The sequence below is a fragment of the Myotis davidii genome, unplaced genomic scaffold, assembly GCF_000327345.1.
Source record: "Myotis davidii unplaced genomic scaffold, ASM32734v1 scaffold130, whole genome shotgun sequence".
NCBI classification, from domain to species: domain Eukaryota; kingdom Metazoa; phylum Chordata; class Mammalia; order Chiroptera; family Vespertilionidae; genus Myotis; species Myotis davidii.
Window position 1 is genome coordinate 1,264,393 of NW_006285040.1, and position 16,443 is coordinate 1,280,835.

At 34.5% G+C, this 16,443-nt stretch overlaps 1 protein-coding gene across 3 annotated transcripts in view; it reads right to left on the bottom strand.

Moving 5' to 3' along the window:
• DMXL1 (Dmx like 1) overlaps positions 1-16,443 on the bottom strand; it is a 133,703-nt gene that overhangs the window by 38,077 nt on the left and 79,183 nt on the right. For 2 of the 3 annotated variants that reach the window (XM_006755261.2, XM_015558446.1), the window contains exons 28-30: positions 8,885-9,063; positions 3,035-3,168; positions 941-1,026 (exon numbers count right to left, since the gene is read on the bottom strand). In XM_006755261.2, the coding sequence (XP_006755324.1) occupies positions 941-1,026; positions 3,035-3,168; positions 8,885-9,063 (399 nt within the window). Of the gene's footprint in view, positions 1-940; positions 1,027-3,034; positions 3,169-8,406; positions 8,527-8,884; positions 9,064-16,443 lie in introns of those variants that run through there. The other variant, XM_006755262.2, reaches the window with a different exon arrangement.

The following is a 16,443-nucleotide window of genomic DNA, read 5'->3' on the forward strand; positions in this document are numbered from 1 at the left end:
ACTTCTATACTTGCAACAATGTTTCTTAGAGTGCAAGATCAGAGGCCAGCAGCAGCAGTCAGGGAACCTTGGCTTCCTCCTTCACTGGAGCAAGCAAGCCTCCTGTTCGCTTCAGCTGCCTGGCTGCTAGCCACCATCTTGGTTGGCAGTTAATTTGCATATCTCGCTGATTAGACAATGGGAAGGGTAGCGAAGTTACGGTTAATTACCATGTTTCTCTATTATTAGATAGGATATTAAATACAGATCACAGCTGAATCACTTGGTATCCTAACATGACTTTTTCTTTCCTATACTACGTTTCCTCCCTTGGAGTTAATCTCTAACTTTTCGCATTTACTTGGTTTTCTATGTGTCTACCACTATTAAATCTCCCAATATCTCAACTATGGCTATAATTACAGTCTCAATAAAGTCAATCACATCAGGTTCAAATTCCCTGCTTTCTTGTCCTCCTAAGAGCACTAACAAGGTGATAGACATATCTATAGGCGGTTGGGTTGGTTAACAGAAACCTATCTTCTACAATAGGAATTTATTAAACTTTTTCTCCAATATTTGAAAAAATACAAAATAGTAAATCAAAATCAATGGCAATATTAATTCATGTTAAAATATTTTTCTGGGGGGGGGGTGAGGACACATTTGTAATGCCTTAACTAATAAAGAAAATTAAAAAAAATTAAAAAAAACCATTTTTTAGCCCAGCTGGTGTGGCTCAGTGGTTGAGCATCAGACCATGCACCAAGAGGTTACTGGTTTGATTTCCAGTCAGGGCACATGCCCAGATTGTAGGCTCAATCCCCAGAAGGGGGCATGCAGGAGGCAGCCAATCGCTGATCTCTCATTGATGTTTCTCTTTCTCTCTCTCTCTCTCAAAAAAAAAACCACAAAAAAAATATTTTAAAAAACAAATAAATAAAATAAAATGTTTTTTTACCTGCAAGATCATGACCTGCAAAGGGATAGAAAGTCTTCAAGTTGTTGAGTACCAATTGCACCATTGCCAAGCGCATCAATGACCAACTAAAAATAAAGCAACAGTAGATCTGTTAAATTTTACTCAGGGATTTAAGAGTACACCACTCTCTGACCCAACAATTCCACTACTAGCAATTTATCCTGATTATATACTTCCACAAAAACAAACAAAAAAAACACCAAATGCATGTAGTACTCAAGTCTGAATTATCTACAAGAGCAAAATACTAGAAACAATCAAATTATCTATCAAGAGAGTACTGGTTAAATATCTACAGTTTTGAACCACGGAATATTAGGGTAGCCATTTTTAAAGAATGAAAAAAGATCTCTAAGCGTTAATATGGTGTGGACTCCAGTATGTATTGACAAATAAAAAGTTATAGAACACTACATATAGTATGCTACCTACAGGGGAAATACAAAATTTCACACATACACACACATGCTTAATTCTGCAAACAGAAAAAATAAGCCAGAAACTGTAGAGGGTGTAGAAGAGACATTAGCTAGAAGAGAGAAATGGTGAGACTTCTTATTTCACATTTTTATACAGTTTTATGTTTTTAATTAAAAATATTTCAGCTTCTATTTCAAATGACACATTTATTTCTTAGAGTAATGGCTTTTTTATTTCTTTAAGCTATGGTAAACAAATCATAAAATTTATCATCTTAACTATTATCAAGCATACAGTTCAGTCTCATTAAATATATTTATATTGCTGTACAACCATCTATTTCCAGAATCCTTTTCATCTTGCAAAACTGAAACCCTATACCCATTAAGCAACAATTCTCCATTTCCACCTTCTCCTAGCCCCTGGCAACCACCATTCTATTTTCTATGAATTTGATTACTCTAGGTATCTCATATAAGTGGAATTATACAGTATTTTTCTTTTTGTGGTTTAATTTGCTTAGCATAATGCTGTCAAGATACATCCATATTATAGTAGCATATATCAGAATTTCTATACTTTTAAAGGTTGAATAATATTCCATTGTACATTTATACCACATTGTGTTTATGCATTTACCTGTTGATAGATACTCAAGTTGCTTCTACCCCACTGGCTATTATGAATAATGTTGTTATGAATATGGGTGTACAAACACCTGTTTAATAACCTGCTTTGTATTCTTTTGGGTATATACCTAGGAGTCAAATTGATGGATCACATGATAATGCATGTGATCCATCAATTTTTAATTTTTGAGAAACTGTCATACTGTTTTCTATGATGGTTGTACCATTTTACTTTCCCACTAACATAGCATAGGGTTACAGTTTCTCCGCACCCTTGCCAACACTTTTATTTTCTGGATGTGTTTTTTTTCTATAGTAGCCATCTCAATGGGTCTGAGATCATCTTTCATAGTGATTTTGACTTTCATTTCCCTACTGATCAGCTACAGTGAGCATTTTTTTCATGTGCCTTTCAATAAAGGAGTACTTCATTGGTCATTTTTATAACTTTTTTGGGAAAATGTCTATTCTAATCATTGCTGATTTTTAATAAGGTTGAGCTTTTGTTGTTGAGTTATACAATTTGATTTTTGAGCCATGATAATATTTCATATATTAAAAAAAAAACAAAATTAGATCAACAAGAAATCATCAACATATTAATAAAAGCAAGGTAACAAATATACCAGCACTCCTACCTATAAGACTAATACTCATTGAGGGTGAATGTTTTGAACATTTATGATTCTTATCATATATGAAATAATTTTTAAAACAGTGATCACTGACATGTTAGCATACTAATGTTCACTGAAAAGACATTAGATTTTCTAGGATAAAACAGTGGGATTTATTTACATTAGGGAGCAAAGGCCAAATAATCTGATAGTAACATTTTTGAGGACTAATAAAAAGTATAGGTCATCCGTGGAATTATTAAGAAAAGGAATTTACCAATTTCAATTAAAGAAATCTAAGTTAAATGTGTTGTAAGTCCTAGGCCACTAGTTTCACATGTACTATTTTCAAAAATATTATATATTACATCACTTTTTTAAAAAGCTTAACATTAAGTATTCCATACCTGTATGAATTTGAATTAGAATGCTCTTGGAGATGGAAATCTGAAACATCATCATCATCATCATCATCATCATCATCACTATCCACACTCTCCTCTGAATCATATTCTCTACTTAGGGAAGGGGGTAAAAAAGGCTAAAATAAAAAAAAAGTTACAGAATTTACCATGAACTATCTGATTTAATACATTGAACTACACAGTCTAATATTAGCAATTTATCCCATTTTCAGATATTTTGTTATAAGAAGTAAAACCAGCATTTGATTTTTCCCATTGATTTCTAGAGAGTGGAAGGGAGGGAGAAGGGAGAAGAGAAAGGGAAGGAAAGAGAGAGAGAGAGAGAGAGAGAGAGAGAGAGAGAGAGAGAGAGAAAAGAGAGAGAGACACACATGAGGTAGATACACTGATTAGTTGCCTCCTGCGTGTGCCTCTACCAGGGCTAGGGAATCTGCAACTGAAATACTTGCCCTTGACTGGGAATCAAACCCATGACCCTTTGGTCCACAGCCCAATGCTCTAACCACTGAGAAAAACTAGGCAGCGCTGCTTCTTTTCTCTTGACATTCTATGCCTTTGACATCACTTTACATAATTTCCTTACTTATTTATCCATTCAACAAAATTTTATCAGGTATCTACTGTGTTTTAAAAAGCATCCTATATAATAAAATGCTAATATGCAAATTGACCGAACAGCGGAAGTACTAGTCACAATGCCGGGCACTGACCACCAGGGGGCAGACGCTCAATGTAGGAGCTGCCCCCTGGTGGTCAATGCGCTCCCACAGGGGGAGCACCGCTCAGCCAGAAGCCGGGCTGGCGAGCACAGTGGCGGTGGCGAGAGCCTCTCCTGCCTCTGCTGCAGCACTAAGGGCCCCTCAGAGGACATCCCTTGAGGGGTCCCGGACTGTGAGATGGCACAGACCAGGCTGAGGGACACCCCCCCCCCAACCCCCAGGGCACAAATGTCATGCACCAGGCCGCTAGCACTTGATATAAAAATGTTTAAGATATATACACAGTCATTGCCGTCACAGAGCTTATAATTTAATGGAAAAAATAGGTAAATAGTAGAAAGCTAAGTAGATGCATTTATAGAGTGTAATGGAGTGTCACAAAATGAGTTTTAAGTAGAGGACAGGTAATAAGATTTATGTCAATAATATTACTAACACCACTCACTTATGAAAGGAAAGTCAAATGGCAAGAGTAGAAATGGACACATCAATAACTAAGGCAAGAACTGGCAGTCTACATACAAGTGTTAGTGATGGAGATGAAGAGAAATAACAGATTTATAGTGTATTTGGAGGAAAGCATTGACAGATTTGCTAATAAATCTGGAGAGCAAGAGAAACAGAAAATAATATGATTTCTGGTTTTCTGGCTTGAGCAACTATAAGGATAAAGATGCCATTTACTAAAACAAGAGGACTTTGATTGTTAAGAGAGGAGGTATTGGAGAAAATAAATACCAAAACCCAAATCTTGAAGATCAAGATTGACAGGTCAAGTAGAAAAAGAAAGATAAGAAAAGATACTATGAAGGAATTAATAGTAAGGTTAGGGCAAAAAATAGAAGAAAGTGGCATCAGAGAACAAGAGTTTAAGTATTTCAAAAAGAAGGAAATGGTCAGATGTGCTGAATATTGCTAAGAGGTAAAATAAGATGATGATCAAGAAGTTTCAGTTATATTTGACATGTGTGCCACCTGAATCTCAAGAACAGCAGTTTCAGCAGGGTAGTTGTGTGAGATGCCATACAATAGGTAAATATGAAAGGGATCTAAGGTAATAAAAAAATGTAGCCTCCTCCTTTCAAGTGGTTTCACTTCCTGTGGTTTCAATTACCTGTGATCAACTTTAGTTTGAAATATGAAATAGAAAATTTAAAAAATAAAGAATTCCTAAGTTTTAAAATGCATGCTGTTCTGAGTAGCATGATGAAATCTAGTATTGCCTTGCTCTGTACCACCCAAGACGTGTATCAACCCTTTGTTCAGTGTGTCCATGCTATAAATGTTACCTGCCCATTATCACCAAGTAGCCATTTTGACTATCAGATAGACAGTGTGGTATGGCAGTGCTTATGTTCAAGTAATCTTATAGTAGTCTAATACTACGTCACAATGCCTACAATTCATCTCACATTATCTCATCAAGCATTGTATCATCTCACATCATCACAAGAAGGGTGAGTATAGTACAATTAGGTATTTTGAGAGAGATATCAGTTACCTCCCTATTAGAGTTTATTGTCATTATAATTGTTCTATTTTATTATTAGTTACTAGAGGCCCGTTGCACGAAGAGATTCGTGCAATAGTCCTTCCTTCCCCTGGCTGCCGGCACCGGTTTTCCTCCGGCACCAGGAACCCATGCCTTCACTCCAGCCGCAGCAGAGAAGGCAAGCCTCTTCAGTCTTCAGTCTTCGCTCGGGCCAGAGCCTTCAATCTTCGCTCCGTGCCTGCATATGCAAATTAACTTCCATCTTTGTGGGGTTAATTTGCATACTCATCCTGATTGGCTGGTGGGCATAGCAGAGTGACACCAATTTTCATGGTTCTCTTTTATTAGTATAGATTGTTGTTAATCTCTTACAATGCCTAATTTATAAATTAATCTTTATCCCAGGTATGTACGTATAGGAAAAAACAAAATATATACAATTGCCCCTTGAACAACATGGGTTTGACTTGTGTGGATTTATTTACACATGGATTTTTACTAGATCCACATAGTTCAAGCCTGTGTTGTTCAAGGGTCAACTGTATTTTTTTGATCCGTGGTTTGTATGCAGCTGGCTGACTACAGTTGTACGTGAAAATTTCAACTCTCTGTGTGTGTGTGTGTGTGTGTGTGTGTGTGGTGAGGGGCTGGTACCTCTTCTGGATTCAGCCTTCCACTGGGGTCTTGGAACATACTCCGCACAGATAAGGTCAACTACTGCATACAGTTTTGAAAAGTTGAATAAGAATAGACAGCAAAGTCTGGCCAGTATGGATCAGTAGCTGAGCGTCAACCTATGAACCAGGAGGTCACAGTTTTATTCCAGGTCAGGGCACATGCCCAGGTTGCAGGCTCAATCCCCAGCCGATCAATTATTCTCTCTCACCATTGATGTTTCTATCTCTGCCTGTCCCGTCCTCTCTGAAATCAATAAAAGCATATTAAAAAAAATAGAAAGCAGAGAAATGGAATAGCTGAAAAATTTGGGGGATTAAAGCAGGATTTGGAATGGGAAACAGGAGATCACATTTCTGCCTTGATGGAAGGAGCCAATAGAGAGGAGAGAACTGAAGGCAAAGCAAAGAGTATAGAAGAAAAGCAAACATGGGATTCAGAAGAGAAATGGAGTCTTTGATAGGAAGGACTCTTCATAATAACAGGAGGAAAGAAGATGATGAAAGGAAACACAGTTAGAGCTTCATGACAGGATGATAAAAGAGTTTTGTCTAATTCTATTTTTTAATGACTTAAGATATGAGGTCATCAATTAACAATGAGAATGAAAGAGATGTGGAAAGTTTGAAAAGTTATACAAGCCTAATAAAGAAACATAGCAGGGAGGAATAGCTGAGTAAAAGAGGTTTGGTAAATCTTCTCCCCAAAAAGCAAAAATAAAACTGCATAAAATTGTCAAAAACAATCATTTAAAGGTATTGGAAAGTGACCAAATGCATATAACACATTAAAAATATATAAGAAATATCTACTGAATCTCTGTAAAACAGTCAGAATCTGGCATTTTAGCCAGGGGCTACCCTCATCCCCACCCCTGCCACTCTGTGGTACAATTGTTCTATCAGGGCCAGAAGGGCAGTCTGTGAGGACTAAGAACTCTGCTTCTTGACCAAGGGAGGCTGACTTTAATAAAAATTCCATACCCAGTGACACTGTAAAAAACTACAGATATCGCCGTAACCGGTTTGGCTCAGTGGATAGAGCGTCGACCTGCGGACTGAAAGGTCCCAGGTTCGATTCCGGTCAAGGGCATGTACCTTGGTTGCAGGCACATCCCCAGTAGGGGGTGTGCAGGAGGCAGCTGATCGATGTTTATCTCTCATTGATGTTTCTAACTCTCTATCCCTTTCCCTTCCTCTCTGTAAAAAATCAATAAAATAGATTTAAAAAAAAAAAAAACAACTACAGATATCTCAGCAGTAAACATTTAGGGAAAGCTACCATCTCATCTATCCTGAGGCTGTGATACAGACTGGGGCAAAAACAGACCAATCAGAAATTTAACAAGAAGATCCAGGTATAAGAAGAACATGTTAATCAAGAACCCTATATCCAGCAATCTATGCTTCAAAAATGAAGATGAAACAAAAACATTTCCATATAAATAAGTGCTTAGTAAACATTTGTTCAATGAATAAATGACTGTGCAAATGTCTTTCTTCACAATGAAGCATAAAAGACAAGAGGAAAATAAAAACCGCTGCTTATATAAGAAATTTGTCTGATCACAGGAGAAGACATATACAGGTAGTTCTTGCTTGGCCTTGAGTGCAGGAAATAAAAATGTCTAAGCAAGCTAGAGCCATGCAAAGCAATCTTAATAATCAGTGGAAAATTACAAGATTCTGTGACTATTAAAAATATTTGTCAAAACACTAGAAACTCTTACGATCAGCTAGGAAAATAAAAAATAGTAAAAATAATTTTTATTTTATACACTGTAAAGTGTTAGAAACATTGAGAATTAAAGTACTTTATATTTTTGAAAAAAAATTTACTGAGTACTTGCCTTCTAACAGTACAAAGCATCTTTTCTAATCTTGGCAAACTGTCATAAACGTATCTAAGTCTGTATCAGCTTCCAACATTTTATGCTTTGTACTTTCAATGTTGTGAAATATTACACAGAGTTCCTTTAACAGGAAGGTGTTTGTTTGTTTTTTGCTCATTTCGCTATCTCTGGAACATCTTCATCCTTTTGTCACATTTTCTTCATTTATGTTGATAAGTTGGCCTTAACTAGATTTCTCTAGCTGCAGATCTAGAGTCTCTTAAATAACAGTAAAGTCAATAATTTCAAAGTTAGCTAATTTTTCTATAACTTTACATTTGAAGTTCACTTCTAGTACTATCACTTTTCATATTTTTTGTTGCCTTTTCATCAATGTTAGTCAATTTCCTCTTCTAATTATCCAATTTTACAAAATGTCACTTGGGTTTATAATGGGAGACAAGGAGGCAGGACACAACCCCTTTTCCTGTCTATATATGAACTGAACAACAGATACTAAATGACCAATCACCAGCAGACTTTGAAAGAACTGCTGTGATTAGTCACTGATCATGAGGTACATCTGTAATTTTCATTGTAATCTGTGGATTGAAAAGCTAGCAGGAAACTTTGTACTTGATGTTATTACTCACATTTAATATACTGTGGTAACTTAAACTTGAATCATATTGTTGAGGGGCTAATGTTATTTAATTAAAAAGATGAAATTTGTGTATATCAACCAATGCAGGACTGCCTGTAATATAGAAAAAAAAATGAGAATATGGATGGCAGTTTAACTTCTGACGGATTTGATTCCTTAATTACTACCAAGTACATTGGTATTAAGGTGTTAACTAATTTATCTTTTCATCTTAATAAATGAACTTCACATAAAATGCAAAAATCATAACTTAGCAAGGAACTGCCTTAAAAACTGGTTGGAAATATAGGCAAATATTTGTTTTTTGGGGGGGGGAATGTAGCCTGATAAAATGAAAATTTTCTAAACCACAGTGGGAAAATATTTGGAAGCACCAACAATTACACTAATTTTAAACACTTTCATTTCCACTTAACTGCGTAAATATTGATCTGGACAGCACTTTTATTACCTTGGCTATGAAATAGTCCCAGATGCTGAGCTCAGGTGGGATGAACTTCTCTTTCACTGTCAATGACTCCTGGCTCACTGGCGGTGAGGAGGTCGTCAGTGGGGCAGATTCTCTGCCAGATGCTTTTGATGGCCTAAGACGCGTGTTCTGCTTCTCTCCTTCTTCCACTAGTGAGGACACTAATAAGAACACAGTAAAGTATTACTAAGTAAGTACTATTGTCATTATGTAAGACCTACGGCTAACTATACATAAGTACACACACAAAACTGAGCTTCTTATTATGACAGTAAGGTAAGAAAATTGATAGAGGAAGTGAGACAAAAACTACCTTGAATTTATCTCACTCTCTGTTGACCTATGCATTGTATATGTAGGCGGTAGGATGTAATAGCTGCTTGTAAATGAGGCCCCACATGATCGGAAATTATCTACATTGTTCTGTCTTGTTTTTTTAAGAACATCATGGTAACAAAAAAGAATATCATGGATGTCAATGTTAATTAAAGGCAACAACTCAGGAGATTCTTCAGTAATCACTGGCCTTTTATCTATATATAAAACTACATTTTCAATGAAAATTTAAAAATTCAAACACATAACTATTTAATTAAACTGACTCAGACTTTTAGGAATGTTTTGAAGATGAAATTTTCTAGTCAATGGATTAACAAAGAGGTAGAAAATGTAATCTCTATTGTTTTAACTTCAAAACACTTAACAGTATTCTTTTAGCACTTTACCTTAGAATATTAAGGGAATTAGCATAGAAAAGCAAGTTATGCAAATCTTTAATGAACACTAAGTCACAGTATACAAATCACCAGTGAAGAATCAAGCATCTCCTAAACACAGGGATGATCTGATAGACAAACAATGCCACATTAAAGCACATCAATATTCTCCTTCAATGGTTCCAGTGAGCATGAATTTACCTCCCAAATGAATGCAATAACTGTGCTGTAATAAACTTTGTTTTATTGTTTGAAGCTACTTGGCTTGCATAAACAGCATGCTCATGCATTATATCAAGCTACAGCCAAGCTCAGTTTAACAGAATAATTTAGTTATTTCTGAAAAAGGAAATTAAGTTAAATAAAATTAGTATTCTAAGACATGGCTAAAAAGTAGTATGATTATTACATAATCTTTCAAAAGGCTTAAAAGGAACTATTAAATTAAATGTATAATTTTTTCTGTTCTTATTAGTAATTGATAATTAACAATCACCTTTCTAATATACCTGTTGCATACATTTACATATATTCTAAAACTTAAACAGTGATTTTTCCAAATTCTCACTAGGTAAAATATTCAGGATATAAAGGTTGTTGGTTTTTTTTACTTTTCAAATAATTGCTATGGTTTAAGATAAATCTATCATTTAACTTTAACATTACTATTTTGCCTTTGTTTTTAAATTAGACAGCTTCATAAAAGCTTAGGGGATCACCTGGAAAATAAAATTTTCAAACAATGCTAAATTAATAAACGTGATAAAAATGTAGATTTTTTTTAAAGCAGAACATAAGAGGGTTTTTAAAATGAGAAAACATTTTAAGATATAGTCTGTGAAGCCAGACAGATGACATGAAAATAAGAGATTAACCACACTCAGGGCAAATATTTAAAATTACAGACTCAATCTCAGAGGTATAAAACTATTTATCAAAACACTATTAATAAACAAGGACAATGGGGGGGGCATGACAAACAAGTTCACATTACTGAATATTATAATTACCTGAAATGCTACAAAAAAAATAATAATAATCTGAATGATGCCTCCTAGCAAACAAATGGTCTGTAACTTGTTATTAGGGTAGATGCTCCTTCTTCACCCTCAAATTGCAGCAGACCTAAAATAATTTTATACTTAAATCACATTGGGTTAGAGTGGTCATGAAACTTAAGGGCAGCAATAGAAACTATTTGGCTATTGAGTACTCACTGCTTGTTTTTGAAAATGCTAATAATTAAATATCAAAAACTTCTGCCATTTCTTGGGTAAAAACTGATGCTACTGTTCCATTATTAACAGGGTAAATGGCTACTTTACTAGTAATAGAAGAAAAAAATTAGTATCAGGAAGAAGTGAAAAGGACCTGAGATACAGAACTTATGAATTAAAAAATAAATTTCTCAGTTGCTTTGGATTCACAGAATGTACTTTTGAAAAGTGGGCTTCCATGACAAGATTGTGGACTGAGCATACAAGAAGCCCTATCCTCATCCTTAACACATTCTGCAGTGGTTTCCTTAGAATTATGGAAATAACACGCCAAAGAACTCAAAATAGAAATGGAGAATGGTTGAGGCTACATATAAGGAAGGGACGTGGGAGATACAAAGAAGAAAGACAATGTTTTATCATTAAGTTCTTCTGTACTGCTGAATTTTACCACACATTTATACTGCTTTCGTTAAAATTAAAACACAAGGAAGGCTAATAAGTTAACACTTTTTTCCAGGTTATTATTTTAAATAAAATCATCTCTAGCCGGTGTGGCTTAGTGGATAGAGTACCGGCCTGCGGGCTGAAGGGCTCTGGGTTTGATTCCGGTCAAGAAAACATACTTCGACTGATCTCTCCCCCTTGTATACATGCATATAAGCCTAACCAATAGACACAGACAACAGGGGGGTGAGGGCATGAGGGACACACATGTGATACCTTAATCAATAAAGTAAAAAAAAAAAAAAAGAGCATATACTTCAGTTGCAGGCTCTTCCCCAGCCCAGGCCCTTGTTGGGTGCGTGCAGAGGCAACCAATTGGTGTTTATCTCACATCGATATTTCTCTCTGTCATTCCCTCTCTTTCCCACTCTCTCTAAAAATCAATAGAAAAATATCCTCAGGTGAGGATTAAAAAATAATAATAATTAAATAAAATCAGGAACAACAAAATTAATATTCTGAACCTAGATTAAACTGTTATTTCTTTCAAAAACTGACCTCAGAGTAACCAGCAGAACCATCTCATTCTCCACTTCTAAATCTAAGGCACCTTTATCCATAGGGCTATTCATGAGTGTCCCAGAGTGTGCATAAAGCTTCAGGAGGCATATATCCTGGACCTTCAAATTTAGCTCCAAATTAATATTTTTTTGGGGGGAGGTGGAGTTAAATAACTTAATTGATGATTTAAAACATTTTATGTTGAAAGCAACAGATATGGAGAAGATAAAAGTCATATAAGTTTAAAAGAAAATAGATTTCTTCCCTTCAGCAAGGTAATTCAGTCTAAGAGGTCTCCTAAGAGAAATTCATTCTCCTTTATCATTAAGGGTGTATTACAAATGTATGTGAACATAAATTAAATATAAAACAAATTCTATGTAAAACATGATTTTACAAGTAAACTTCAAATGCTCATAAAAGGAAAAGACAAAATCAGGAGATTAAATAAGCAGTGAATTTAAAGTACTTCTTAATCTTCAAAGAATAAAATTAATGATAAAAGAAAGTCTGGCAGGTGATATTATCAGATTTTACCAAGGCTACTGACTCTTAAGATCTTCCTAGGATCAATACTTCACACAGTGAACCTGCTTCATAAAGCAGTGATCTGTGTCTCCAAACCACAGAGCAAGGTAGTCTCCAAAGCAGTTGGTGTCAAAATGGTTCATTGAAATATGGAAGGAAAATATTCAGATTTACTTTTTTAATAAGTACAAGTGGGGAAGGAGAAAGCAAAGAGGAGAAAATGGGTAAGAAGGGAAAAGAGAAAAGAAGAGAGGAGTGGTGGAGAAAAAAGAGAAGGGGGTTGAGGGAAAGAAGGCACAAGGGGAAGAAGGAAAAGGGCAGGCAGAAGAAAAAGAGAAGGGAACAAGAAAATAAAAATTGTCACTGTTCACTATCTGGATCAACAACAGTACATGTTATTTATAGATAAATAATGTACATATCTTGTGGTTTTGCTCAAGCATGTTTCAACGATAGGGTTATGCAATTAAAAAAATCTGGAGATAACTGCCCTCGAGTGCTGGCTACAATATGGTTCTGTCTATAGGATTTCAGCTAAAACTCAACAGACGTATTAAAAATTTGAATGGAGTATATACAGGGTGGGGTAAAGTAGGTTTATAGTTGTTTGAAAAATAATGTAATACTAACAAATAACAATAAACTGTGTCTCATGTACTCACAAATGTAAACCTAATTTTGCACCACCCTGTTTATACAACGAAATATTATTCAGGTGTACAAAGGAAGGAAATCCTGCCACATGGTAAAACACAGATGAACCTTGAGGACATTATGCTAAGTGAAAAAAGACAATCACAAAAAGACAAATATTGTAAGACTCCCCTATATGAAGTAACAAAAGTAGTCAAATTCATGGAAACAGAAAGTAGAATGGTGGTTACCAGAGGATGGTGAAAGGGAAAAGGGAGTTGTTTAATGGGTATAAAGTTTCAAATCTGTAAAATGAAAAAGTTCTGGAGAGTTGTTTCACAGCAATGTGAAAGTACTTATTACTACTGATCTGTACACAAATAGTTTAGATAGTATATTTTATGTTTTTGACCACATTAAAAATTTATAATACAGAAAATACATTAAAGCTATTTTGCTGCAGTACTTAGGACTGCCAGAATGTATTAGAAAATGGGATTTGACATAGAGATCACATGCTTAATTTCAGTAAGAATGAGGGAGTCTAGGTAAGAGCTGAGATGTTTCATAAAAAAAAATTCATCTGTAAAATTTATACATGTGCATGTCTTAGTGTTTTTTTAACCTTCTATGCTTTCTCTACCTTTATTATCTAAGTATGTGCCTTCCCCTGTAGTTACGAAATGAATCTAATGCTTTTTAAACTTTAAAATTTATACCATATGGCCCTCATAGAAAAGTCTGTCCAAGGATTCTAAGCAAAAAATATATTCCCTTTTCTAGTAAAACTAGTTATTTTGCAGTGCATCAGATAATTACAAGTGTTTGGCATATTCAACTATATTTTCAATAGTTGATTTTATTTTATATTGTAAACTAGAAGCCTGGTGCACGAAATTTGTGCATGGGAGGAGGGGGTCCCCTCAGCCCAGCCCACAACGACACCAGTGTCCCTCATCCTGGCCTCCGGCCTGAGGCCCCTCCCCTCCCTCCGTGCGGCTAGGCGACGCCGCCAGGGTCCCACACAGGCCACTATGGGCACCACCATCTTTTGTCATGGAGTGGTGGTTAATTTACATATTACTCTTTTATTAGATAGGATACACAATCATTAAATACTAAATATACAACTTTTATTTTATACAAATAAAATGGGGAAAAAGCAAAATATCTGTATTTCCTGGTCTGTATTTAGTATAAATAACCAAATACCAAAAATATACTTTAAAATATCTAGAACATCATTAGCAGTTTTGTGGTAAAAATGAAAAAAATAACATGCTTACCACAAATACTCATTTTATATTTCATTCTCAATTTTGAGACATTAAAAATCATTACTATAAATCTATCAAGATAAACAATTCACAATTCTTGTTAATTTCAAATATTATAACAAAACAACAAATCTTTAAATATTTTTATTTGCTATAAAATATGCAATGAAAAGCAAAAGTATGGATTTCTAACTGTTAGCAGAAAAAGGTAATTTTTTGAAAATTCCTATTGCTCAGTTGATGGTCTACTTTAAACTCCATGAACATATACCTGCACTTTAATTTTAATTAGAAAATAATAAATCCTTCATTAACATATAACTGAAGTCCACAAAGCAAATTAAACTTATTTTAAAAATACACTACTGATATATATACATTAACATCTTGGTTAAGAATTTTGTCTGCCAAGTTAACATCTAATAAAAATCATCTATCATTGTCTTATATTACAAAGTGTATGTCATAATTAAATTTTAAGTCACTAAAAGAATTAGTACACTGACTGTAATAAACATTCTCTAGAAATATAATTTAGTTTATGAGACCATTATTTCAAAGAAAATTAACATGAAGATTTATACCAGAACAAGAAAATAGTGACTTTTAAATTACTCTCACAGTACCAAGTTTATTAAAACACAGATTTTTAGGGGTTCCAAGCATTTATTTCGTTTTGAATATACCATACTTTGACACTGATTAAGCTGTCAGGAAAATGAAATACTCTATAGCAGTGGTTCTCAACCTTGGCTGCACATTAGAATCACCTGAGAATCTTTTTAAAATCCTGACTTCTGTCCCAGGTAATTCTAATGTGCAGCCAAGGTTGAGAACCACTGCTCTATAGACTTGTCAGTTTTCCTTCAGCCAAATTTGTATAGTAAAAATTTAAAAATATACTCCATATATATTAATTTTGGCTGCACTCAGGGCAATTTTTCTAAAGCACATTATTTTATACCCTTGGTCAACAATGTATACTGAATGTATGTACAATTAGACTCTTGGGACATTATAATTATGTTTAACAGTAATTCAAACTTGCATGACTGCTTACTTACAACCTAAAATGTATCAGGCCGCTGTGCTGCTTCAGTTGGTGAGTTTTCAGAACATAATATTGCCTTCAAAAATGGAGATTTCAGAACTCTCTCTTATGTTGAAAGGCACTCCTACTTGTTTCCAGTTTTGGTTGACTTTCTGTTCTCATATTTTCTCTCTCCAACTGTCAGTTGATTCTGCTTCACTGGACTGCTGCTTCTAATTACTCTCTACTGTTTTTACCTCTTCCCCCTTTATCTCTGTTTTTCTACGTCTTTCTTTCTTTTTCTACCCACTTCTTCTCAAACTAGATCAGCTTTGGGGCCATTAGGCCTTTGGCTTCACCATTCAGTGAGTACCCCTATTTTTTGGTTAGCAAACTGGTGAATCATGTAATTCATGTCTTCTATAAATGCTGCTTTAGTTGCTTTAGTTATTGTTGTATTCAGAATAGTTTGTGGGTTCTCAAAAACAGATGAGCATCACATAACCTAGATGTGGCTACAACCAGCCTTACCACTAAGTGAACCATGTTTTAAGTATTCTATATTATTTGCCTGCCAGTAGTGGGATATAATTTATGACAGTATTTATGGTAGGGTGTACTTGAAAGATAATTTATGTAATGATATTTCTGTCTAGAAACAATTAAATCTGAATGGCTAAACAAAGAACAATCTGGGCTTTTAGGAAGGTTTTTTATATATCTGTGTTCAGCAAAAATGGTTGGAACTGAGACCTAATACCTAGCCAGTAAGAATGCATTTTTAATTTTTACAAGTATATGGATATTCCATAGTAAAAACTTATCCCTTTTTAACATTTCACATTAATAAGATCAGTCTTAACAAATGCTTTTCTCTTACAACACACTAAAAACAGTGCAAAAATTAATCTGCCAATTATTTATTTAATACTAATCTCAATAGAGCTATAAATATTACTCCCTATTAGACTTTTAAGTTAGTCTTTTCTTTTTTTTATTCATTTCAAAAAATAAAGCAGGGTAATTTCTTTAAAAATTATAAAAGTTATGAAGATTAGAATATTTTTTTAAATTTAAAAGCAATATTATCACATATGGGCTAATAAATTACAAAAAGAAAAATTTTTTTCAA